We start from the raw sequence: 25994 nt of genomic DNA on the forward strand, positions 1-25994 counted from the left end.
GGGGTGGGGAAGGTAGCAAAGAGTACAATGGGTGAATGGGGGTGGGAATGAAGGTGATAGGTCAGAGAGGAGGGTGGAGTGGATAGGTGGAAAGGAAGATAGGCAGGTAGGACAAATCATGGGGGCGGTGCTGAGCTGGAAGGTTGGAACTGGGGTGAGGTAGGGGAAGGGGAAATGAGGAAACTGGTGAAGTCCACATTGATGCCATGGGGTTGAAGTGTTCCCAGGTGGAAGATAGTAATTGATTAGGGCAGAGGATGACAAGGGGTCCCAGAGCATATTCAGGAGAATTGTCAACAGCAGTATGTTTCTAGTTCAATGAGAAATGAGGCATAATTAATCCTAGGAAATGGAATGGACCAAGTGGGTCAAGTACCAGTGGGTGAACCTGACCATCTGGACCAGTTGTTCTCAATATTAAAGGTTAAAGGCTCTAAGATATCCAATCAAAAAGTGAGGTTGTGTTTCAGTGGAGGCAGCAAATGCCCAGTACGATTAAATTGCTGTTTTACTTGGTAGGATGTTTGAGGCTGTGGGATATAGGAAAAGTAGTGTTACTTCTGCAATTCTAATTACTTACACAAAGTAAATGAACTCATACCAGTGTGTAATTGTTTCAGCCAAGAGCTGAGTCAACAAGAATGGAAACTATGTGGAGGAAATACATAATTGTTTTTGTATTAGCTAAAATTGTATGCAAGAATGAAACGTGACTGCAAAACAATGGTAGATATTATAGGCGAATTGATAAGATGCTGTGAGGGGAGGAAGTTAAGCTAGATACGCCTGTACAAACAGTAGGTATGAACATCTGTTTCCCACTTTTACAGAAACACAGGAACAAACCCCAATTAAAAGGCTCATAAGGATCAGTATGGTAGGGGAAGGTACAGGTGGAGGGAGTAGATAATGGTGAAGAAAGAATATGCCTAACAATGACCCACAGTGGGATGAGGTCAAACGGCCTTGTGAGGCCAGAAATAAGTTTTTTGTCACATAAACATAAACAGGAGTAATGGGGGCCGGTCTTAGGGAAGTGAAAGATGTAAACAGGGGAGGAGCAATAAAAAAAACCAAATTATATAAATATCGTGTATTAATTGAATTTGGTGTGTGTGTGTTCCTTGCCTTGTAGACACTGGACATCACACCCTCTTGCAAGAGTAAAATAAAGGACACTACTGATTCAGATTTTGTCTTGGACTGCAATTATTGAAGTGTGTGAGCTTTGTTTCTCACAAGGCTTTGAGCAGTGAGAAGAGTATAGAAAGATAACACAACGTTTTGTAAGGCACTAACTGCATCCAGTTTGAATACATACCTATCATTATCCCCTATTAGGCTAGATTCCCTACAGTGTGGAAACAGGCCCTTCGGCCCAACCAGTCCACACCGACCCTCCAAAGAGCAACCCACCCAGACTCACTTCCCCTTGATTTATGCACCTAATACTATGGGTAATTTAGCATGGCCAATTCACCTGACCTGCACATCTTTGTACGGTGGCAGGAAACCCATGCAGACACGGGGAGAATGTGCAAACTCCACACAGTCACCCGAGGCTGGGATCAAACCTGGGACCCTGGTGCTGTGAGGCTGCAGTGCTAACCACTGAGCCACCATGCCACCCTCATATTTCTACAACCTAACTGATCTGCTGACCAGGTCAATAATTACCTTTCAATTCCAGGGATTTTAATGGTGCATAACAGAGTGTATAATGGAACACTTGCTGGATGTCCTTCAAAATAACATCCACAGACATTGCCCCGTTAGTTCAGTGACTTTGTCAGATAATTCAAATTGCTTCAATTAACATAACCTACCTGTTAAAAATCCACATCTTAAGTGCTTAAGCACTCTCTCCTTGATTACAGATTCCAATAACTTTTCTGCAAAATATATTAGACTAACAAAACCAACAATCCCCCTCACCACCTTTCTTAACCAATTTTCTTGCAATTTTCCAACCTAAAGAAACAATTCCTAAATCTCTTTTAATTCTAATTCTTCTGTTCAAATCTCTCCAAGCCCTCATCTCTCCTACCCCTGAAATCTCCTCAGCTCGACAACCCTCCAAGATACAGGTCGATCTACTATAACTCGCGTTTAGTTAACACAAATCCGCTGTAACACGATTGACAAATTGGGGACACTGTTTCTAAAGCTCAAAGTTTTAAAGTGTGTATTGGTTATAATGCAATTCCAGCCCATTAGTTTAAAAGGTTCTGCTATTATGTGATTTTCTTATAACACGGGATTGTACAAGAACAGAACTACCGAGTTACAGCAGAACTAACTGTCTCTGCATCCCCCTGTCCTGTCCCCTTCAGCATCCCTGATTTTAATGGTCCCTCTACTGATAGCCATGCTTTCAGCTTTTGATCATGTGTCCGATTATCTTCTTAAGTGGTTTGGTGTAAACTTTGGTTTGAAAATACTCCTTTGGCATGTCTTGATTTTGACATGTTAAAGATGCCACATAAATTCAGGTTTTTTTCATTGTTGTTGAATTGGAAAAGCTTCAGATAACCGTGGCAAAATCATTTGTAATTTCCTCACTTATTTCCTTTAAAGCACCAGGGTGGAAATTATTGAGGCACAAAATCATCAGATCCTAGGGATTTATCGACCTTTACTGCTGACACTGTTCTCTTGATAAATTGAATTTCCAGTCCTTAACTTATTATTACTTCCCTGAAATGTCAGTTATATCATCCCCTTCCTCTGCTGTGAAAATTAATACAGAATAATCATTGAACAAGTTTGCTACTTCCTTCTTTTCAAAAGCAATAGTACTTACATTTGTTTTTAAACAGACCACATTACCCTCGCCAACATTTTCTCTCACAATGTAATTGTAAAACCCTAACACTAACATCCCTTGCTAGATTTCGTTATCAAAATGCAGCACTTACTCTTTTTGTCTTCCTTTGCTGTTCTTAATCTCTCTCCCAGACCTCTGGATTGACACTATCCTTTGCACTTTTTTTTCACTTTAGTTGTATGCTATTCCTCAGCTCCTGTGTTGACAGTGCCTGTGTCATCTATTGCAGGCACAACTCTAGTCCCTTGGGGTTAAGGGTCTGTTTCTGTGCTGTACATCTCTATGACTCTAAAGGTAAGGTCACCTGACTTCCTGTAGCGACCTCCCGGCCTGGCCTCCCCACCTATTGTAGTGGCCTTCTGGAGCAGTCTCCAGGCCAGGCATCCTCTCGGCCCAGCATGGCATTCTGAAATGATTTCCCCAGCCTCATGATCCTCAAGGTGAGGCGTGGCCCAGTCTGGAGCCAGGGCCCGGGGTAGGCCGGAGGCAAGGTGCCAGCATGCTCTGGGTTAGAAGACCATGGTTCTGGACTTTTATTTCTGCAACGTTGAACATTTTATTTCTCTATTTTTTTAGATCTTGTGAATGAAGAAGCTGTACTTAGGTACCTTTGTACCTAAGATGGCGCTGTTAATGGCGACATGTAAACTTTTCACTGTACTCATTGAATATATGTGACAATGGAGGCTAATTCAATTCAATTTAATTCATAGTCCCAGAGAACTATGGGGCTTCTCTCGCATTAGAGAGAGAGAGAGAGACAGAGAGAGAGCGACAGAGAGGCTGGTGGTGGTTTAACCTGAGGGTCACCACACCTCAAGCAAACAATGAAGTTGAGAAGATTCCATCATGTGTGAATTAAACATGCAACTTTGGCTTCACTCTGCATCACAAGCCAACCATCCAGCCAACTGAGCTGACTGACCCTTGGGGTATATAGTAATTCGATATGAAACTGAACTGCTTTTTGAAAGTCTTTCAAAGTCCTGTACCTCAGTCAAAAGTTACTATGACTGGTCAATGAGAACACGATTTGAGTCTTACTTACTGAGTTTCTCCCATTGTTCCCGCTCTTGAACTTCACCAGGGAGTTGGGAAAGTTGCTCAGTAGGTGAGAGATTATATATATGTGTCCACATGGGGCTGCCATTGGAATCCTGGCTGAAGGTCTCACTGTAGACTCTGACCTTTGCTCAATTCAGCTGATTCCTGGGTGCGTGACATTCCTGACCATATAGGTCAGATCTTCCACCCAGAAACCTGACTGATCGTCAGGAAGGGTACCATGTATTTCTTCTATGTATTTGTTGAATATCACATACCAACTCCACGTCATTTACAGAGAGTTCTTAGAATCCCTACAGTGTGGAAACAGGCCATTTGGCCCAACAAGTCCACACTGATCCTCCGAAGGGTATCCCACCCAAACCCATTCCTCTACATTTACACCTGACGAATGCACCTAACTTACACATCCCTGAACACTATGGGCACATCTTTGGATTATGGGGGGAAATCGGAGCACCTGGAGGAAATCCACGCAGACACGAGGAGATTGTGCAAACTCTGCACAGACAGTTGCCTGAGGCTGGAATCGAACCCGGGTCCCTGGTGCTATGAGGCAGCAGTGCTAACCACTGAGCCACCGTGCTTGTTTTAGTTCCTAATCCCAATCTATCCATGAAGAGAACTGCACATCTTCCATCAGCAATTCCTACATAAGACCTTGGGCATTAGTAAGAAGTGTTATGCAGGAATGGTTGGAGGCACCGGTGGGGCATTGACACAGGGAGATGACAAAGACTGGCAGGACATGTATGTCACCTCTGAGGTTCATGCCCTTTCAGAGTGACTGGTTGAGGTGGGGGTAAGAAAGGGTGAAGTAATTTTATGGAGCACCGTGAAGAGTGGGACATCATCTGGGCTGCAGCAAGAGTCTCGCTGCCCATTAAGAATCATAGAATTACAGAATTCCTACAGTGTGGAAGCAGGCCATTCGGCCCAACAGGTCCACACTGACCCTCTGAAGATTAACCCAACCAGACCCATTCCCCTACCCTATTACTCTGCATTTACCCCTGAGTAATGTACCTAACCTGCACATCCCTGAACACAATGGGCAATTTAGCATGGCCAATCCACCTGACCTACACATCTTTGGATTGTGGGAGGAAACCGGAGCACCCAGAGGAAACCCACATTGACACAGGGAGAATATGCAAAACACCACACAGACAGTCGCTCGAGGCTGGAATTGAACCTGGCACTGTGAGGCACCAGTGTTGTGAGGTTGCTGCCTCAACTACCCTTCCAAGCATTCCAGATTCCCACTATCCTCTGGGTGAAAAATATTTTCCTCAAATCCCCTCCTACCTTTTACCTGAAAATGATGCCCCCTTGTTATTGACCCTTCAATCAAAGGGGAATGGAAGAGGAGCGTACTGTTTACATGGACCGAGATTATAGAACTGTGATGGACAGAGGGATTTGGATGCCTGGTAAAGCATTCAAAGTATCAAATGGAATATTGCTTATGGCAAGGAGAATAGGATACAGCATAAGAAATAGGAGCAGGAGGAGGCAATTCAGCCCCTCAAGCCTGCTTTGCCATTTAATACTATCATGGGTGATCTCATGTCTGACTCAGCTCCACTTTCCTGGCTGCTTCCCATAACCCATTACTAATTTAAAAAAACTACCTCCACCTCACATTTATTCAGTGTTCCAGCATCCACCACACTCTAGAATACCATAAGTCCTGGAATCATGTAGTGTGCTTTCTTTCAAATGGAGGCAGACTCTAAGCTTCAACTCTCTCCTTTATCGATTTAGCTTTTTGTTCCCAACGTCGGCTTTTTCAAACTTTATCGCCACGAAGCTCTGAATCTATTCTGTCTACACGAGGTACTGAGATGATTAACTAAGTTCCAGTTGACTACCTGGGTCAGCGCGGGTTTCTTTCTCCTAACAAAGAGCATTAATTCCATTAACTTCATGTGAGATGAATAAGATTTCTGATGAAATTTGAAGGATTCCTTTAGCTCTTCTCTGCTTTTGTGGTGAATCTCAGAGATGATGATTATTATTTTACGCTGAGAAAGTTCTACAAAATGTGCGTTCGGAAACTCATTACAAGAACATGAAAGGCACAAGAAAAGGAAATTCACCCCACCAACCCTGCGCCCTGCTCTGTTCATTCAAGGAAAAATGGTATGTGTAAGGCAGTGAGGCAAAATGAAGCACATCCATTACTATGTCATTGCCTTTGGAACAGCAGACAATGCATCAGATTTTATCTTGGTCAATGGCAGACACCAGATAAAAAGATTGATATTCTAATTGTCGCCTTATCAGTGAGCTACACAGGTTTCGAATGATTGGCTTCAATTAACAGCCGAGTGTCCTGGAGCTAGTTACCAAAATTTGATTAGCTTTGCATTGATGCTCAGTCGACGCTTTTGCCTCACTTATGACTGGGATTTAATTAACACTTATTCTTGGATCGTTTTCCTTCATCACTGCTCTAAGCTTCTTTGTGCTGAACGCGTTGACTATTTCCTGAACCTTTCTACAAAGGGTTATAATTCATCTGCACAAAAATTCAACTGCCAATCAATACGTTCTTCCACATCATTGATCCACAAACCTTCGAATGCTGCTTGCTTCCCTTGCATCAATCATTCAGACACGTGGCACGGTTTTACAAGAATCCATTTCCAACTTATTTGTATGAGGGGATCAATGTGAGATAAAGAAAAGACCACAGCAGAAGTCTGTAGGTCCTGCCTTGGAGTCTTTTTGACCGTGACTTGCCAAGTCAGTTTCCAATTAGTTCTTTACACTTGTGCTTAAATCTTATGTAGCTTCGCTTTCTTTTGGGAATATACTTCTTTTCTAAAATCAGTAAAACCAATATTATTTCAAGAAACAATCTTCTTCAATCTCTGAGGCATTACTTGCATTCCAAAATGATTCAAAAATCAAGGGGCAAAAGAGGCGAGGAGATAAATACAATAACTCTCACCAGGGAAAAAGTGCTAGGCAAGTTAATGAGGTTAAAGACCAGTAGTCCCTTGGATCTGAAGGGATGCATCTGAAGATATTAAAGGAAGCAGCCGTAGAGATAGTGGTAGCATCAACAATTTGGATTAGAATTTAGGAGATATGGTTTGTAAGTTTGTGGATGACACCAAAGTTGGTGGTATAGTGGACTGTGAAAGAGGTTATCTAAGAGTACAACGAGATTTTGATCAGATGTGCCAATGGGCTGAGATGTGGCAGATGGAGTTTAATTTAGATAAATGCAAGGTTTTACATTTTGGTAACGTAAATCAGGGCAGGACTTAACACAGTTAATGGCAGGCCCTGGGGAGTGTTGCCAGGGTGCAGGTACATTGTTCCTTGAAAGTGGTGTCACAGGTAGACAGGTTAGTGAAGAGGGTGTTTGACATGCTTGCCTTCATTGGTTTGAGGATTGAGTACAGGAGTTGGGACATCGTACTGCAGCTGTACAAGACATCAGTGAGGCCACTTATAGAATACTGCGTACAATTCTGATCATCTTTCTATAGGAAGGATGTGTTAAACTAGAAAGGATACAGAAACAATTTACGATGATGTTGCCAGGGTTTGAGTGAAAAGGAAAGATGTTACCTTTTTCCTTGGAGCATTGGAAGCTGAATGGTGACCTTGTAGAGGCTTATAAAATCATGAGGGTGCATAGCCAAAATCTTTTGCCCAGGATAGGGGAGTACAAAACTACAAGGCATAGGTTTAAAGTGAGAAGGGAAAGATTTGAAAGAGACCCGAGGGGCAACAGTTTCAAACAGAGGCTGGTGTCTATATGGAACGAGCTACCAGAGGAAGTGGTATAATTACAGGGTATAATTACAGCATTAAAAAGACATTTGGACAGGTACATGAATCAGAAAGGTTTAGAGGGATGTGGGCCAAATATAGGCAAATGGAATCCACCTGCTGAAGAAGCAACGCTTTGAAAACTAGTGATTCCAAATAAACCTGCTTGACTATAACCTGGTGTTGTGTGATTTTTAACTTTGTCCACCCAAGTCCAATAATGGCACCTCCAAATCGGGAATAATTCAGTTGAGGATACCTGGTCAGCATGGATGAGTTGGACTGAAGGGTCTGTTTCCGTGCTATATGACTCTGTAATTCTAAGACTCATTAGATTCTGGAAAAGTTCCAAGGATTGGAAAACTGCAAACGTAACACCTTTATTTAAAAAGGGAAGGAGACACAAAAAAACCAGGCCAGTTAACTTAATGGCTACTTTTAGGAAAATGTTGGAGTCTACTATAAAGGATGTAATACAAAGCAATTAGAAATACATGAGCAGAGTCAGCATGGCTGAAAGGGAGATCATGTCTGACAAATTTACTAGAATTCTTTGAGGATGTAACAAGCCACTAATAGGAGGAAGCAGTGGATGTAATATGCTTGGATTTTCAGAAGACCTTTGATAAGGTACCACACATCAGGATAATTAATAAGGTAAGACCCCAATGCATTGGAGGCAGGACATTAGCATAGATAGAGGACTGACTCATACAAGACAGAGAGTTGGGATAAAGGGCACATTTCCAGGGTGGCAATCTACAACTACTGGAGTGTCACAGGGATCAGTGCTGGAGCGACTACTATTTACAATATATATTCATGGCTTGGATGAGGAAAGCAAATCTACTGTAGCCATGTTTGCAAATGACACAAAAATAAGGTGAAAACGCAAGTAGTGAGGACGAAACAAAGAGATGCAGAGGGATAGAGACATTTACAATGAGAAAAGAACTCGTCAGATGGAGTATAATGCAGGAAATTGTGACGACATGCACTTTTGCAGGAAGAATACAGGAGGTGAATATTGCTTCCATGGAGCAAGGCTACAGCACAGAGGGATTTGGGGTCCTCATCCATAATTCAGTAAAAGCTAGCATCCGAGTTGAGCTGTTGGTCTTTCTTGCAAAGGATTTAAAGAGCATAAAAAGTATGGAGGTGTTGCTAGAACAATACAAGGCACGAGTCACACCACAGTTGGAATACTATGAAAAGTTTTGGATCCTTTATCTAAGGAAAGATAGACTGGGATTGGAGGCAGTCCACAGGAGGTTGACTGGGCTGATACCAGGGATAAAGGGACTGTCTTATGAGGAGAGGTTGAGTAGATTGGGCCTGTACTCAATGAAGTTTAGAAGAGTGAGAAGTTACTTTATTGAAACTACAGGATTTTTAAGGGGGCAGGACAGGGTAGATGCCATGACATTGGTTGAAGGAAAAATATTGTTCAGGCATCCTAGGAAAACATGCCTGTCTTCCTTGAAATACTGCCATGGGCTTCTGTTCAACAGTCATACAACAGCATAGTCAGGCTCTCAGAATACGTCTCATCCAAAATGTGACACTACCCGCTATGCAAATGCACCTTGTTGATTTTAGTAGGACTCCCTCAATACTGCTTAATGTGTCAACCCAGATCACAGGTTTCAGTTTCTGGAGTGGGACTTAAAACCCAGAGAGTAGATCACTAGTTGCTGAACTCTTTCGCATGGAAATGAAGAGGACTTGGGTTACTGGGAATAAATGGGAAGGAATTTCCAGTTAGGCAAAGAGCAGGGTAATAGAAGCATTGACACTAACATGGATTTATCCTGATACTGAAGGGCTGTAGGGGAGGTTCCAGTGCTGTCTTATTTTCCTAATGCAACCTACCTCAGAAACGTCAGACATGAAACTACATTTCAAATTGATAATTGGGGAAAAAGCATAAAAGCATTTAATCATCATTGACACATCTGAAACCTGGATCTGATGTTCCAATGGTGAGGACAGTTCTGGCATATCCACATGGCACTGAGTGCATTCTCTGCTGATAACCTGTCAGTCTCCTGACCCTGCTGTGTTAAGCACAAACCTGATAGGTCAAGGGTTGGGTACAGAGTAGGAGATGGAATTTGTTACACAAAATTAAAACATCCTATAGGGCATCCAAATATACAGCTGGGTGGAACAGATAAAATTCTCCAGGATTTGGATTCCCGTAGTCATGCACACTCTGCAGTATTTTTAGAACCAGGTTTATGAATGTGAAGAATTTCTAAGATAATGTGCCATATTTCTTTTAGATAGCTTTAAGCTGGGAACTAAACTTAGTTCTCTCGTCAGGCTTTTGAACAACAGGTTTTAGTCATTTACCGTCTTGGCAGTCAATTTTGTCTCTTTAAAGTGGTTGGCAATAGACTAAAAAAAAAGAAAATTAAACCAGTGTCTGTCCATTGTTGATCACTGCCAGCTTGGATACAGCATTGAAGGGAAGTTCATATTATCTGCCAGCAAACCACTCCAGCAAGTACCTTTGTCTCTGTGGCCCACGTAGCTACGTACCACGAAACCACACATCTGCCTGGATTTTCATACAAGTTGTTTTGCTTTAACGCATGTTTCATCAACGCAAATTGGCCATAATGAGATTGATAAATTGTGGGTGCTGTTTGGATAATGCAAATTTTCTATTGAACGGGTATAGTGATTTTCTATTAGCGATCTTCTCCAGCGTGATTTCCTACAGCGTGAGGTTGCAGACGAACACGACCGTCACGTTACAGCCTGTACTTGAGGCAGACAATGGGAGTCGTGAAGATTCCTGGCTCAACTTTGCAGCCTCAGGGGAAAGCACTTCAGGAACAGGAGTTCCACTGCCGTTGACCCGTGAACAAAGTCGCAGGCAGCCACTTGGAGGACTGGTTAAAAGGGTAAAAACAATGACTGCATGCTGGAAACCAGATTTTGGATTAGTCCAAAAAAAAAAGGACTGGTTAAAAGGCCTGTCCTGGTGCTGTGAGACTTTGTCTCCGTTAAAGTGAAGACCTCACCACTTCTCTACCCACCCCATGGACTTTAAAGGGTCTGGGTGGTTGACACTTCCATTGCCCGCTAATGGCTGTAATTGGTGTCTTCTCAACAGATTTCTGCGTTTACTCAATGTTATCGCTACTGTCAATGTCTCTTTCTGAGACCTTTCGATAAATGGCTCACACAGTTCACTCACTCCCTAGCCTCATGTGTTCAACAGCTGTGGAGGGAGGTCTTCTTCTCTGAAACATTGAACTCTTTTGTTTCTGGAACTTTTCTCTTACTAGCTTCTAAACCACTCCGGATTTATTTTTTCTGCTCTGATTGGTATGGGCTCAAGGGTTGCCGCAAGCTGAGAGGGGGAATGGGAAGACCATGTGGGACTAGGGGACGTGGCTGGACCGTGTGATTGTGGGACTAAGGGGAGAACCTGTGACAGTGGGGTTAGCGGACATAGGGGCACTGTGATAACTCAGTCACAGCTCACCATTGCTGCCTTGAACCTTGTGACCCTAAAATTTCCACTCAAAAACCATTTGGGGTCCTGACCCCCACTTTGGGAAGCCCTGTCCTTCTTCAACAACAACTGCAGTCCTGAACACTTCAACTGACCCAACATTTCACTATCTTTTTGTCGAAGGGATTACCTTTGTGTGAAAGGTTTTATACCCAAGGCTGTCATGCAATTATGACTTATATAAAAGGAGATCTACCACTTCCCTACTCAACTGTCTGCCTGTATACACTGTAAGGTACCCAGCTCAACTGGCTAAACAGGCAATGCTATGACTGAAGCTAAAACTTCTACCACAGTCTGCTGCAACACACCATATGATGTAGCAGGAGGTATTAACGTGCACCTAAGATGGACCAGCTGACAAAATGTCCTGTTGATAAAGTTCATGCTGCTCTGTGAATCTACCTTGGCCTCTTCCTTGCTCAGTGTACTGTTAACTAATTCCCGTCATCTGCTGCCCATCTGTGTGACAGACTGCATTACAGAGGCCTCAGTAAGTCACTCTCAAAACTGACACAGACCAAAGCAAAGCCAGCAATGGCTTCCATCTGTACTCAGAGTTCCATTAACCCTTTCCCTTCTGATGCATAAACACAGGAGCTTTCCATCCAACCTATTTCACGTCTGAACAATCCCTGGTTGACTGACTTTCCTCTGTTTTCACCAAATTAGAAACCAATGCAGAATAGTAAAATAATGTTCATGTTATGAAAGATTAAACACACAACAGTTTTCTGGGTGGGCCTTGTGTATCTCTTCAAGGTGTGCGTGTGTGTGTGTGCACTTGTGAGAGAGAGATAGAGAGGGAGGGAGGGAGGGACTGTTCATTGTCTCTGGCTTAATGGAGTATTTATATATTACAGCCTCTCATCCCACCAGAGTGGGGTCAATACGGGGCTAATGGCTCACAGCTTGGGATTCTTTAGCCATGTAGGGCTTTTGTATACTGACACTTCCAACACATTTGTCATCCTCTTGCCAACTTTAAGTGAGGCTAAAAAAAAGTTGCTTTGGTGGCAATTTTATGCCTTGGCAACTTTCTGGATTAAGTTGCGTTGAGTGTTGGGAGTGGTGGCTGCTTCAGACTGAAGGACTGACCCTGCAGTGATGGGATCAGAGGCACCAGGTCCATGAGAAATCGCACCATTCCTTCTGAAATCCCACCTGAACCACTGATTGCAGACACATTACGATATTGAAGTGCATTAACACAGATACAGCTCCACACAGAGGACATGAAATTACAGAATCTGCATTCGTGGTTTATGGCAAATAGTTAAGGGCTTTCAATCATTTAAAACATTTTCACCGTCTTTTGGATATGCATATAAAGTCTGAGACCCTCATGTTCAAAAACAGCTTCAAATGCTATTATATCCCTGTAGTGCCTACGCAGTCAAAGTAAAGTTAGTTCTCAATGGCCAGCCTCATGTCGTATGCCGCTGAGCCAACATAATCCCTTTCTTTCTACCTTCAGTAACAATGATACCTATTCAGTGCATCCTATAAAAGGGGCCTCACAGAGGACAGAACAAGCACACCAGTTCAGAATAATAATTAGGCTGGATTTTAACACACTGCCTCGAATGCTTCCTTGTTCAACTGGATTGTTGACTTAAACTGATCAGGGTAGGAGCTGGATACGCTGATCTCTTGTTGGGGCTGAGACGAAAAGTCATTCCTCATGGGGGGGATATTCGCTGTCCTCATTTGCAACAGTGATCAGCACATCAGATTTGAACAAAGAGAAGAGGGAAAAAAAATGAGCAACAATGTTATCACAAACCATCTGGATGTGCCTGGTCCCCCCCCACAAAACTCAGGGCAAATTCTGTATCTAATGCACAATTCAATTCAGTGATTGAAGGAGGAAATGACTCCAGGCTCCACTTCTGGGTTTGACACATACACTCGGTGTTGGGAGTAATGTTGGCTTTGAGTGTTTGCGTAAACAGGGAATATTGGAATAAGCTGCTTGTTGTGGGAGGTGTACGAGAGTGTTCTACACTACCGCTTGAAGATAAAGGTCCACCATTGTAAGAGAATAGGTTTAGCAGAACAATTTCCTATTTTTCATGTGATGCAGTAATTTGCTAAGACTTTAAAGCTTACTGTACGTATCAGCATTGTTTCCATGGTGCGAGTTGTCGCTCTATTGTGCCTGGTGGAAATCCACAAACCTTGACAAGATTAACCCCTGATCAGCAGCGCTCTGTGGGTCTTAGTGAGTCTGTAGAGCTAAGACCGCAGTGATCTGTGAGCCTTTGTTAGTCTGGAGGCTGAATGTACACAAGTCAATCACAGCATGCTGTTTACTGCATGCCCCACCACACCAACTTTCATCAGCTACTCGCTTTCCTGAGTAACCCTGGGAAAACGGAGACTTCAAACATCGTATCAGTTTGCAAAACATACTAACCTTATGGCTGAGAGAGACAGCCCTTGAGATCAGTAAGTTTTGAGGAATGTTTTGTTGAGCTCAGCAGCTGGAGGGATGAGCATCCTGCAGAAGGTTATGAACCATCGACCGTGAGAAACTGTTGCATAAAGTCGTAGAGTTACAGTGGCACAGATTTTGTTTTGACTCCAAGAGTGCCCAATATTCAAAAAAGGAAAATTTGGTGGGGAGTATTTGCACATTAGCAACAGAAGCTGTCCAGTTTCCTTATTCCAAGAAATATCAGAAAGGATCTGCAACTCATATTTGATGAGAGTTTCTATTCTGCACTTCAACCAAGTGATGCTGGCTGCTAAGCTATGAACGCTTGCCTCTCTGTAGCACCAGGAACAGCAATTCGTGGTCGATCTGCTCCATCTCTGCAGTACAAACAGTGGGCTCCTCTTAAACAGAGCCTTTTTAATCAATCTAATTGGTCCAACTGCCCCCCATGCTGGTGTCCCAGGCTGGTGTTTAGCCCCAAACAATACCTAAAACTGATTAACTTTTCTTAAATCATGTTGCTGATTACAGCCATAATGATACTTCAGAAATACTTCACTGGGTGAGATGTACGTTGGAATTAAGGTAGCGAAACGTGTTACAAAGTCTAACTTCACCATAAAACAGCTCTGCACTGGATGTCTGCTACTGGTCTGTCTCTTATGCAATTAGGGAAAAGCTGCTCGAGGGACCACAGTTCGTCATTCTGATGTTTGCTACTGTAATATTGTAGAGTTAAGCCTTCACTTAAGACATAGGAACATAAGTAGGCCATTTAGCCCATCAAGCCTGCATTAGCATTCCTGTTTTTTCCCCAGAACCCTGGATTGCCCTTCCTGATTAAAATCTGTCTAATTCAGCCTTGAATACACTTGATGACCCATGGTATTCTGTGGTAAAGAATACTTCAGATTCCTCCTCTCTGCCTTAGGTCTGCATGGAGTCTGCTGCGCTTCAGTGGAATGTGGCACAGTTGCATTTACAAAGCATTGTTCAACATGTTCAACAACAACAAAAAACAGTAGAATGCCCTTCACCCAACTGGGTACAAAAGAGAAGCAGTCTCCTTTCATATTCCAGGAGCTCAAAGCGAGACCTTACTGTTACATCCAGCCTTTTCCATGTCCCAAATAGCAAGGGACACAATTCTAATCCCCTGCAGGATTTAATCTCTTCACAGTATTCTTGTGGCCCCACAGTCATTTGTGAGTCAGCTGAGGCTGGGCTCCATTTGATGATGTTTAAGGGGACAGCCATTTGAGAAAAGGGCACTCCAACACAGTCTCCTTAGGTGGTCTTTGCCAGGAACCACCGACATGCGGGAATTCATTAGCAGCCACAGGTAGAATAAGCTTGAGAGAGTGTCAGAAAGGCTCCTGTCAGCCCACAACCTCCACCATTCCCCCTGCCACCCACCCCCCTCGGGACTCTCCATTCACATGAGCTGGCAGGTTGCTCCAAGCAAAACAGAGGAAGTGGCAGGGGTCCTTGGGGCTGCTGAGAGTGAGCTGCCAAAGTGCACAGAGACTCCGGGAAATCTAAACTCCGGTTCCCATGGCAATGGGCTGATTAAGCTGATCTCTGCTCTCGAGAGAAACCTGACGCCAGAATGGATTTCTGTTCTCCCAGCAGACTAACTGACACCGTAAGTCGGCACCAGAAAGGGGGAAATCATTTGCGCAGGCAAGAAACAAGAGAGGCTGATGGCCTGAAAAAAATGCAGCCCATGCAAACGGGGTGAAACTGAGGAGCTTAGGGAAGGAGGCAGCCTGGCACAAGGCCTGAACTAAACTGCAGCCCTGCCCAGTCCCTTAACACAGCAGCAAACTCAGCACGAAGCACAATGATGCTTTCCACTCCATCTTCATTTTTAGTGGAAGGGGTTAATTTAGTATGGGATGCCCGCTCCGCAGGTCTGAGTCTGTTCCCAATTTCTCCTGGAATGGGTAAATTGTGACCTTGTAAACATTGTACTTCATACAATGAACCCTGTCATTTTCTCAACACATTCCTGAGGGTCTCAGGAGGTTGGGGGTTGGGGTGGGGGTGGGGGTGGGGGGGGTAGGTGTTATGGGTATTTCACGTATTAGAAAAAGCAGACTCTCTGACTACAGTGCTGGCTGATATCGGTTAACCCTATTTTTGTAAAAATCAATATGAACTATTTTTGTTTTTTGCTTTGAGACTGGGACTGCACTTATTCCTCAGCCACGTAACACTAATATTGTCTACTCAGATGCTACCCAGACTGGAAGGTTTCGATTATAAGGAGACGCCGGATAGGCTGGGATGTATTTCGCTGGAGCATAGCAGACTGAGGTGTGACCTTATAGAGGTTTATAAAATCATGAGGGGAGATAAATCAGGTAGATAGCCTGGGTAGGACAGTCTAAAACTAAAGGGCATAGGTTTAAGGTGAGAGGGGAGAGATACAAAAGGGGCAATTTCTTCAAACGGAGGGTGCTGAGTGTCTAGAAAGGGCTACCACAGGTAGTGGTGGAGGCGAGTACAATTTTGTCATTCAGGAAACATTTAGACAGGTACATGGATAGGATAGTTATGAAGGGATATGGACCAATCACAGGCAAATTGATTAGTTTAATTGTGAAGATTCGGCAGCATGGACAAGTTGGGCTGAAGGGCCTGTTTCCATGCTGTAAACCTCTGCAAATCTACAAACACACTGAAAAATAAGATGGGAACAATATTCATGTAAGAGTCATAGAGTCATAGAGATGTACAGCATGGAAACAGACCCTTCGGTCCAACCTGTCCATGCCGAGCAGTTATCTCAACCCAATCTAGTCCCACTTGCCAGCACCCGGCCCATAATCCCTCCAAACCCTTCCTATTCATATACCCATCCAAATGCCTTTTAAATGTTGCAATTGTACCAGCCTCCACCACTTCCTCTGGCAGCTCATTCCATACACGTACCACCCTCTGCCTGAAAAAGTTGCCTGTTAGGTCCCTTTTATATCTTTCCCCTCTCACCCTAAACCTATGCCCTCTAGTTCTGGACTCCCCCACCCAGGGAAAAGACCCTGTCTATTTATCCTATCCATGCCCCTCATAAGCTCCTGTCTCTTTCACAGCGTGAAAAGGATAGTCACATTGAACCGTTCTCAAGGATCCTTCAACAGCATCTTACAAACCCACAACCTTCACTATCCAGAAGGATAAGAACACCACTATCTGCACGTTCTCCTTAATCCACACAGCAGCCTGATTTGGAATCATATCGTCGCTCCTTCACTGCTGCTCAGTCTGGAACTCCCTCCCTAACAGCAGCTCCCAACCACAGTGAAGGTGGTCCACCTTCTCAAGGTGGGACTGGCAACAATTGTTCTTGCCACTGACATTTCACGTCCAATGACTAAAAAGAAAACCCTTAAAAAAAACTTCGTTAAGGACAAGATCAAGTGTGTGCGACAGAACTGAGGGAAAGATCAAACATGCCATAAAACATTGGCATTGCAACACAGCCAGCACATCTCCGGAAATGATCAAACTGCTGCTGAATGTCTATTTAATGGTCCAGAGTCTGAAACAAGAAAGTGCAAAGCAGCCAGTGAGCTGACTGCTGGGTCACAGCAGGCTACACTAATCTAATCAGAGATATAACATAACTCAGTGGGCTGCCTGAGACTCAGAAATCATCCTGATAATCAGCACTCACAGCATGAAACAAGTTAATAGGGGATGCAGTGGTGTAGTGGTAATTTCACTGGACTGGGACTCCAGAACCCAAGGCCAATGTTCTGGGGACAAGGTTTGAATCCCACTATGGGCAGATTGTAAAATCTGAACTCAGTTAAATCTGACCTAATGGTGGTCACTGTCAATTCTTGTAAAAACTCATCAGTGACCCTTAGAGAAGGAAATCTGCCGTTCCTTACCTGGTTTGGTCTACCTATGACCCTAGACCGACAGCAACGTGACTGACCCTCACTGCCCTCTGGAAAATTAGGGATGGTCTCCCCAACAATGCCATTCATCCCATGAATGAATTAAATAAATCAATTTGAACAACTCCACACGCAGAGTGTACACAAATCTGTATTACTCAAAGACTGGAGGGAATTTGAAATATACGGGTTGGTGCAGGAATCTGTACAAATAGTCTGTCAGCGAATCTTTATAAATATTGCTGAGTTTGTAAACATCTGATTAGTGATCTGACAGAATCAGAACAGGACCTCGCAGTCAATTATGTCTTTGAAAGAACTCTCCAATTAATCTCATTCCCTTGCTCTGTACTCAGAGCCCCAATTTTTCTTCTCAACTATTTAGCCAATTTCCTGTTGAAAGTTACTATTGACCTTGCTTTCATTCCCTAGGCAGGCAGGATATTCCAGATCACAACAATTCACTGCACAGTCCTTTGCCATTTATTCAGAGCTCTGGTCAAATAAGCTCATTCATCTTGACTTCAAATTCAGGTCAAACCCTTTGCTTGCTCAATAAATTTGGTTTGCTGGATAATTGTTGTCCCCTCTTTTGAAGTTTTGCCCCTTCTATTGCTTTTTACTGCTGGTAAGAAAATGGTCAGTCTTCCATATTGTCATGTAGATTGTGGATGGGCTGAACTCCCCTTTTCCCAGATCCCCTGATGACCTCAACATGTCGTTTGCAAACCTGGCCTCACTGGCCTTTCAAATTGGCCGAACATCTAATATAAATCCTCCCTCCCTTCGTTTCTTCCTTCCACAGAGACAGAGAGATCTCCTGCATAGAAAAGGGCCAAAGGGTCTGTTTCCATGCTGTTTAACTCTAAAAAGACCCATTGACTCTAGGATTCTATGACTCTAAAAAGGCCCACTGTGTCTATGCAAGTCAAAAACAACCACCTAACTATTCTAATCCCACTTTCCAGCACTTGCCCCATAGCCTTATATACTTTGGCATCACAGGTGCACATCTAAATTCTTCCTAAATGTTAATCTGGCTTTTGCCACTACCACCCTTACAGACAGTGAGTTCCAGATTCCCACTCGCTTGGTGAAATAAACTTTTCTCACATCTCCTCCAAACCTCCCGTTCCTTACTTAAATCTATGCCCCTGATCACTGACCCCTCCATCAAGGGGCAAAGTCTCTTCCCGTCTATGCACCCACAATTTTACACATCTTCACTGTGTCCCCTCTGATCGAAGGAAACCAACCCCAGTCTATCCCATCTCTGTGCCTAATTGAAACTCTCCAGTGCAGGCAACATCCTGGTAAACCTCCTCTGCATCCTCTCCAATGCTATCACATCCCTCCTAGAATGTGGCTCCTACAATTATACACAATACTCTCCTGTGGCCTAACCAACATTTTTGTACAGTTCCAGCATAACCTCCCTGCTCTTAAACTCTACAACTCAGCTATCCCAGATGCCTTCTGAACCACTTTATCCACCTGTCGTGATACCTTAAGGAACAGGATCACGTTGCACAAAGGTCCGTCTGATCCTTGGTGCTTTCCAGGGACCTACTGTTCATCACGTATTCCCTTGCTTTGTCTGTCCTGCCCAAGTGCATCACCCTTACATTTATCCAGATTGAAACCATTTGCCACAAGGCCTATCTGACCAGCAAGTCTATACCCTCCTATAATCTAAGGCTATCCTCCTCACTAATTACCACTCCACCAATTTTCATATTATCCGTGAATTATGAGGGATGTCATCGAAAGTCTTGCTGAAGTCCAAGTAGGCGACATCAAAAATATCGCCCTCATCTACACACCTGGTCACCTCTTCAAAAAAATTCAATCGAAGTGGTCAGACATAACCTTTCCTTAACAAAACCATGCTGACTGTTCTTGATTAATCCCTGCTTCTCCGACTGCAGATTCATTCTGTCCCTCAGAATTGCTTCCCGTAGTTTCCCACCATCAGGTTAGACTGTCCAGCCTATAGTTTCCTGGTCTACCCTTTGCCCCCTTCCTGAATAACGGTACCACATTGGCTGTCCTCTGGCACTTCTCCTGTGGCCAGGGAGGAATTGAAAATTATTGCTCATGCCCCTGTTGCTTCCTCCCTTGTCTCACTGACCAACCTGCAGTACATTTCATCTGACCCTGGACAGTGATCTATTTTTAAGATAGCCAGATCACTCAGAAACTCCTCTCTACTGTGCTAATTTCTTTAATTAGATCATAGACATTCTCCCTGATTTCTAAACCCACATCATCCCTATTAATAGCGAACATTGACACAAACTATTCACTTAGAACCTTATCTATGCCTTTTGGCTCCACGTACAAACAACCACTGTGGCCCTTAATAGGAACTATTCTTTCCCTCCTTTCCATCATTTATCTTATTGAGGTCTTCATCGCCTTAAAAACCTAATAATCTGTATGCTAAGGCTTTCCAATTAAGACATTTTAATTAATTTTCTGTTTCTTTTGAGCCAATGTGGCTATTTTACAGTAGGTCTGTTCCACATTTTTCCCCTAAAGCCTATACACAATCGGCACAGCGACCTGTACAATGGCTGCACAGGTGGCATTATAGCGACTGTACCCAGCACCGGTATACAACACCGACAGACTGCAAGAGGTCTTGTACTGTTATCAAACTGTATGGGGCTATGTACATTGGGCAGCACGATGGCACAGTGGTTAGCACTGCTGCCTCACAGCGCCCGAGACCCAGGTTCAATTCCCGCCTCAGGCGACTCTCTGTGAAGTTTGCACATTCTCCCCGTGTCTGCGTGGGTTTCCTCCGGGTGCTCCGGTTTCCTCCCACAATCCAAAAATGTGCAGGTCAGGTGAATCGGCCATGCTAAAATGCCCGTAGTGTGAGGTGAAGGGGTAAATGTAGGGGAATGGGTCTGGGTGGGTTACGCTTCGGTGGGTCGGTGTGGACTTGTTGGGCCGAAGGGCCTGTTTCCACACTGTAGGGATTCTATTCTATAAAAATCTTGAATACCAAAGACAGAATAAAACGTGGGGGGGAAATCAGAAGGAGAGAGACAAAGAAAACGGTGGGTCAGTCATTAGCAGGTGAATCGAACTGTTTATTAGCAATGAGCATGGCCAAATGTAAAGGCCTGTTTCATTGCATCTTGCCCAGGTTTACTGCTGTGTAGTATTTTGTGAATGCGAAATCCATGCTATAATCTGTGAGCGTGAGTGGAATTTTACCTGGAGAGATCTCACAGTCGTCCTCATCGCTATTGTCCTGGCAGTTATTGACTCCGTCACACAGGAAGCTTTTGTCGATACACCTGCCATTCTTACAGTGAAAGCGGGCTGTCGAGCATAGGAGGGGATTTGCTGCTATGAAGAACAGACAACACCATTAGGCAGTACACAGAGCTGGCTGTCACAAGTGACTGCTACATAGACACTGGTATGGAAACTGTCTATTGTACACAAGAGGACATGGACACCATGTTACACAAAACCAGACATAACTTCTGTCACATATAATGAGCTGAATTTAAGGCAGCATGTCATGATGGGAAACACATTGGCAGAATCCACTTAATCACAGGACAGGCCCCGTGTCAGTCTCCTAACAGAGGCATCACCACCACAGATTAATCTGTAGCCAACAAGAGAATGACATGGGATTCCTGCCCATTGACAGGCATTATCCCCAAGTGTTACCACTAGTCAGTGTGAGTTTTTACAGGGACTGACAGAGTTTGCAGAGAGACTGAGAGAGACACTGAGTTTATACTGGGACTGAGAGAGACACTGTGAGTTTATACAGGGACTGAGGGAGACAGTGTGAGTTTATACTGGGACAAAGGGAGAGACTGTGAGTTTATACAGGGACTGAGGGAGACACTGAGAGTTCACACAGGGACTGAGGTAGACACTGTGAGTTTAGACAGGGACTGACGGAGTCACTGAGAGTTTATACAGAGACCGAGGGAGACACTGAGTTTATACAGGGACTGAGGGAGACACTGAGTTTAGACAGAGACTGAGGGAGACACTGAGTTTGTACAGGGACTGAAGACTGAGGGTTTATACAGGGACTGAGGGAGACACTGAGTTTATACAGGGACTGAGGGAGACACTGAGTTTATACAGGGACTGAGGGAGACACTGAGTTTACACTGGGACTGAGGGAGACACTGTGAGTTTATACAGAGATTGAGGGAGACATTGGGTTTATACAGGGACTGAGGGAGACACTGAGTTTATACAGGGACTGAGGGAGACACTGAAGAGTTTATACGGGGACTGAGGGAGACACTGAGTTTATACGGGGACTGAGGGAGACACAGAGTTTATACAGAGACTGAGGGAGACACTGTGAGTTTGTACAGGGACTGAGGGAGACACTGTGAGTTTGTACAGGGACTGAAGACTGTGAGTTTATACGGGGACTGAGGGAGAAACTGTGAGCTTATACAGGGACTGAGGGAGACACTGTGAGTTTATACGGGGACTGAGGGAGACACTGGGAGTTTATATGGGGACGGAGGGAGACAATGTGAGTTTACACAGGGATTGGGGGAGACACTGAGTTTATACAGGGACTGAGGGAGACACTGAGAGTTTACACTGGGTGTGAGGTGGACACTGTGAGTTTACAGAGACTGAGGGAGACACTGTGAGTTTACAGAGACTGAGGGAGACACTGTGAGTTTACAGAGACTGAGGGAGACACTGTGAGTTTATACAGGGACTGAGGGAGACACTGTGAGTATATACAGGGACTGAAGCAGACACTGACTTTATACAGGGACTGAGGGGGAGACTGTGGGTTTATACAGGGACTGAGGGAGACACTGAGAATATATACAGGGACTGAGACTGAGGGAGACACTGGGAGTTTATACAGAGACTGAGGGAGACACTGAGTTTGTACAGGGACTGAAGACTGTGACTTTATACAGGGACTGAGGGAGACACTGTGAGTTTATACGGGGACTGAGGGAGACACTGTGAGTTTATACGGGGACTGAGGGAGACACTGAGAGTTTACACAGGATGTGAGGTAGACACTGAGTTTGGACAGGAACTGAGGGAGACACTGTGAGTTTATACAGGGACTGAGGGAGACACTGTGAGTTTATACAGGGACTGAGCGAGAGACTGTGAGTTTGTACAGGGACTGAGGGAGACACAGAGTTTATACGGGGACTGAGGGAGACACTGAGTTTATACAGGGACTGTGGGAGACACTGGGAGTTTACAGAGACTGAGGGAGACACTGTGTGTTTATACAGGGACTGGGGGGGAGCAGTGTGAGTTTATACAGGGACTGGGGTAGACACTGAGTTTATACAGGGACTGAGGGAGACACTGAGTTTATACAGGGACTGAGGGAGACACTGTGAGTTTATACAGGGACTGAGGGAGACACTGTGACTTTATGCAAGGACTGAGGGAGACACTGAGAGTTTATACAGGGACTGATGTAAGGGTCTGTGGGAAACATCATCATCAATGAATCTTCTTTCAGTGTAACTTAGTGGAATTCACTGCTTGGCATCATTCTGCTCTATCTTCTGCTAAGGGACACTCTCGCATCCACGACCTGTCCTACAATATGACACCACGTTAGCGCATTTTACTTCTGTCTGACTGCCAGCAATCATTGTCTAAGTGTCAGCAAGAAACAAATGTCACGTTTTCTCAATAATTCTACTGTTCCTCTATAACAGCTGTTACTTCACTACACAGTCTATTCTGTTGCCAAAGCGCTATTAATGCACTCTTCAGCATCGTCACATGTTTTTTAAAACCCTATTTATACTCAAGCTATTTCAAAATGTCACCTGAGGGCTAAGACTCCGGCTGGTACTTTACAAAGGGCTGCTGGAGAAGCATTTGCCTTTGGATCCCAGGAGCTTTTCCATGATCTGAGGGAAAGGCTGGAATCGGAATAGCTCCCGAACAGGCAGCAGCATCAGGCATGTAGGCACCATTTGTCGCCACTGCACTTGCCCTTGGATTAAAGGCTCCACTGTATCACTGACAGCGCTGGTCTAATGGCAGCAATCAGACCCCAAAAGCATTTAGACACAGGGATTATCACAGTCTGGAAACCATGTTCAATGCTGCGCTCCAGCATGGTCTCCTTCTTGTCTCTGAGAGCTACAAACTGGGGAGGGTGAGGCACTGAGACAGGACCCAGACTGTCCCTTGGGTGAGCCATCGAGGCAGAGTTGACCGCAGCTCAGCCTTGCTTCATTGATTCCTGCAGAGCAGAGCTGTGGGTGTGAGAATCACACTCATCCACGTTCTCCTGTCCATACCAATCTAATGGCCCCTGGTTGAACCACTGTCCAGTTAATTGAATGCTGGACAATTGATGCCGGATAACATAGTTAACAAAGCATCGGGACCTTGCGCTCTTGTTCAGATAATCCGAAATTCAGTTAATCAAATGCTGGATAATTGAGGTTCCTCTGTATTCTGTAGTTCCCATGTCCTACAGTGATTTTACACAGGAGTAACAACAATCCCTATTCTGAACAGCTTGCAAAGAAGATGATTGAAGAACCTCAGGCAAATATCTCCAGGGAGCACTGGTGAACTGTAGTATTTCATTGACATCCAGTTCAATTGTGTGGAAATCCCAGGTTCATCGAGCAAATCTTTAGAATATTATCCATCTAATTTCAAGGTTTGTATTCAAGGACAATCAGAGCTGAACACCGAAAACTCCCTTTAGCAAACATCAGTGGAAACTCACGTTAGGAATCACAGGGGAACTAGCAAAAGAACCAGAGGGAAGATGAAGACAATTTTATCTTTTGTGATCTCGAATTCACCATCACAAAGAGAATCGGATAAATAATAGAAGAGGAAAATTGTCAGATGTCGGGGAAGTGAGACTTCTAGTCTGGAAAGCTGGAGCACAGGACCAGCATTAGGAAAGTTGGGCTGAATGGCCTCCTACTCGGCTGCATTATTGTGTGTCAAACGAGGAGCTTCTCCTGGTTTCTGGAGCTTAATGACTCTCTTTCTCTGCTAGCACTCAACAGTGTTTGGGTGGGGCAAGGGAGGTCAGGAGTCAGGGAGGAGTGGAGGCCATCAGATGGCATGCAGGGTCATGGCTTTGAGGGGTCACGGAGGTCAGAGGCACACTGACGACTTCACCGCCATTAACAGCACAACAGAAAAGCCCTGAAGCTCCTTCTCCATAAAACAAGGAAACTGCTTGAACGTGCCGATGCCGGAAAATTTTATCAAATGACGGCACAGACAGATGACTGCACGTTGTCAGAAACGATTAGATATGGCACTTTCGTAACTTTAACCTTTACCCGGGCTGCACAAACAGCAACATCCTGTGCGAGGAGCAACAGAATAAGCAGAGTTTCAAGTGTTAAGATAATAGTTCTAGCCCATTTGGACTCAGTTCTGGTAAAGACAGGCTTTCCTCTCTGAACAAGAGTTCGTAGAGGAATTCTTGTTAACTATTAGTGCGCACACTTTGTTCAAATGCTCCCCAGTGCCTGTCTCGGTTTCTGAACGCTGCTGAACCAGATGATGTAAGGTACTTCGGTAGGAAGATGGATTAATGTACTGAGTGCTGTTGCATATCCCTGCAGTAAGTAAAGTTGTAAGGGGAGTTGTGGTAACCACAGTGATATCTAAGTCAGTCCATATGAAATGTGCTCCTGTGGTCAAAGTAAAGTAGTCCATCTCAGTGTTGCATGGAGTTTCTACGATTAACATGTTTCATAACACGAGATATCATGATGTGACACTGTCACCACCACTGATGGTGATCTCTCCACCACTGTCATCTCTTGGAGGTATCAGAACGATCGAATGTCTTTGAGGAATCAGATCTGCTAATGGCCTTTCTAAACACAAGAAGGTGGAGAAAGGACTGTCAATCCCTGGAAAGATGCACACAGAGAGGGCATGTCCGAGCAGTGAACGGTGGCAGACCAGAGGAAGAATTGGAACAAACATAAACAATGGAGGGAGTAGATAGTGCAGATTGCCTGGCTATACAATCAAAGGCTGTTCACATGAGGACACATTTAGCCTTCCCAAACAAATTCCTCTAAGGATTTTCTGGATTTTGCACCAACTTATTCAAGTTTCTGGCCCTCTTAACTGTTCTGCAGGGGTAACCTGAAGAGGTTAACTTGCACGGAGACGCCCAGAATTCAATGGAATGTACTGGGAACACCGTCACCAGTCCTCCAATACTGTTCCGGGAGACTCCAGGAATCAAAAAGCAATCTCCCGGACACTATTGCGATAAACTGGGAGAGGAAAATCAGACAGGGAATAAAATCAACTTAGTTATTTTTTCAAAAAATAACACATGCTTTCATCGAACAGTTAGTTGTACAAAAATGATCCAAAAGGAAAAGAGATGGCTTTTTAGAACAGGAGGGCAGTTGCAGGTGGAAGGTCGTG

General features: G+C 44.2%; 1 protein-coding gene across 5 annotated transcripts in view; it reads right to left on the reverse strand.

The window, feature by feature from the left end:
• ldlrad3 (low density lipoprotein receptor class A domain containing 3) overlaps positions 1-25994 on the reverse strand; it is a 98173-nt gene that overhangs the window by 19092 nt on the left and 53087 nt on the right. For 4 of the 5 annotated variants that reach the window (XM_072591837.1, XM_072591838.1, XM_072591835.1 and 1 more), the window contains one exon: positions 20790-20924. In XM_072591837.1, coding sequence (XP_072447938.1) covers positions 20790-20924 — 135 coding nt within the window. The remainder of the gene's footprint in view (positions 1-20789; positions 20925-25994) is intronic. The other variant, XM_072591836.1, reaches the window with a different exon arrangement.

The sequence above is a fragment of the Chiloscyllium punctatum genome, chromosome 22 (genome assembly GCF_047496795.1).
Source record: "Chiloscyllium punctatum isolate Juve2018m chromosome 22, sChiPun1.3, whole genome shotgun sequence".
NCBI lineage: Eukaryota > Metazoa > Chordata > Chondrichthyes > Orectolobiformes > Hemiscylliidae > Chiloscyllium > Chiloscyllium punctatum.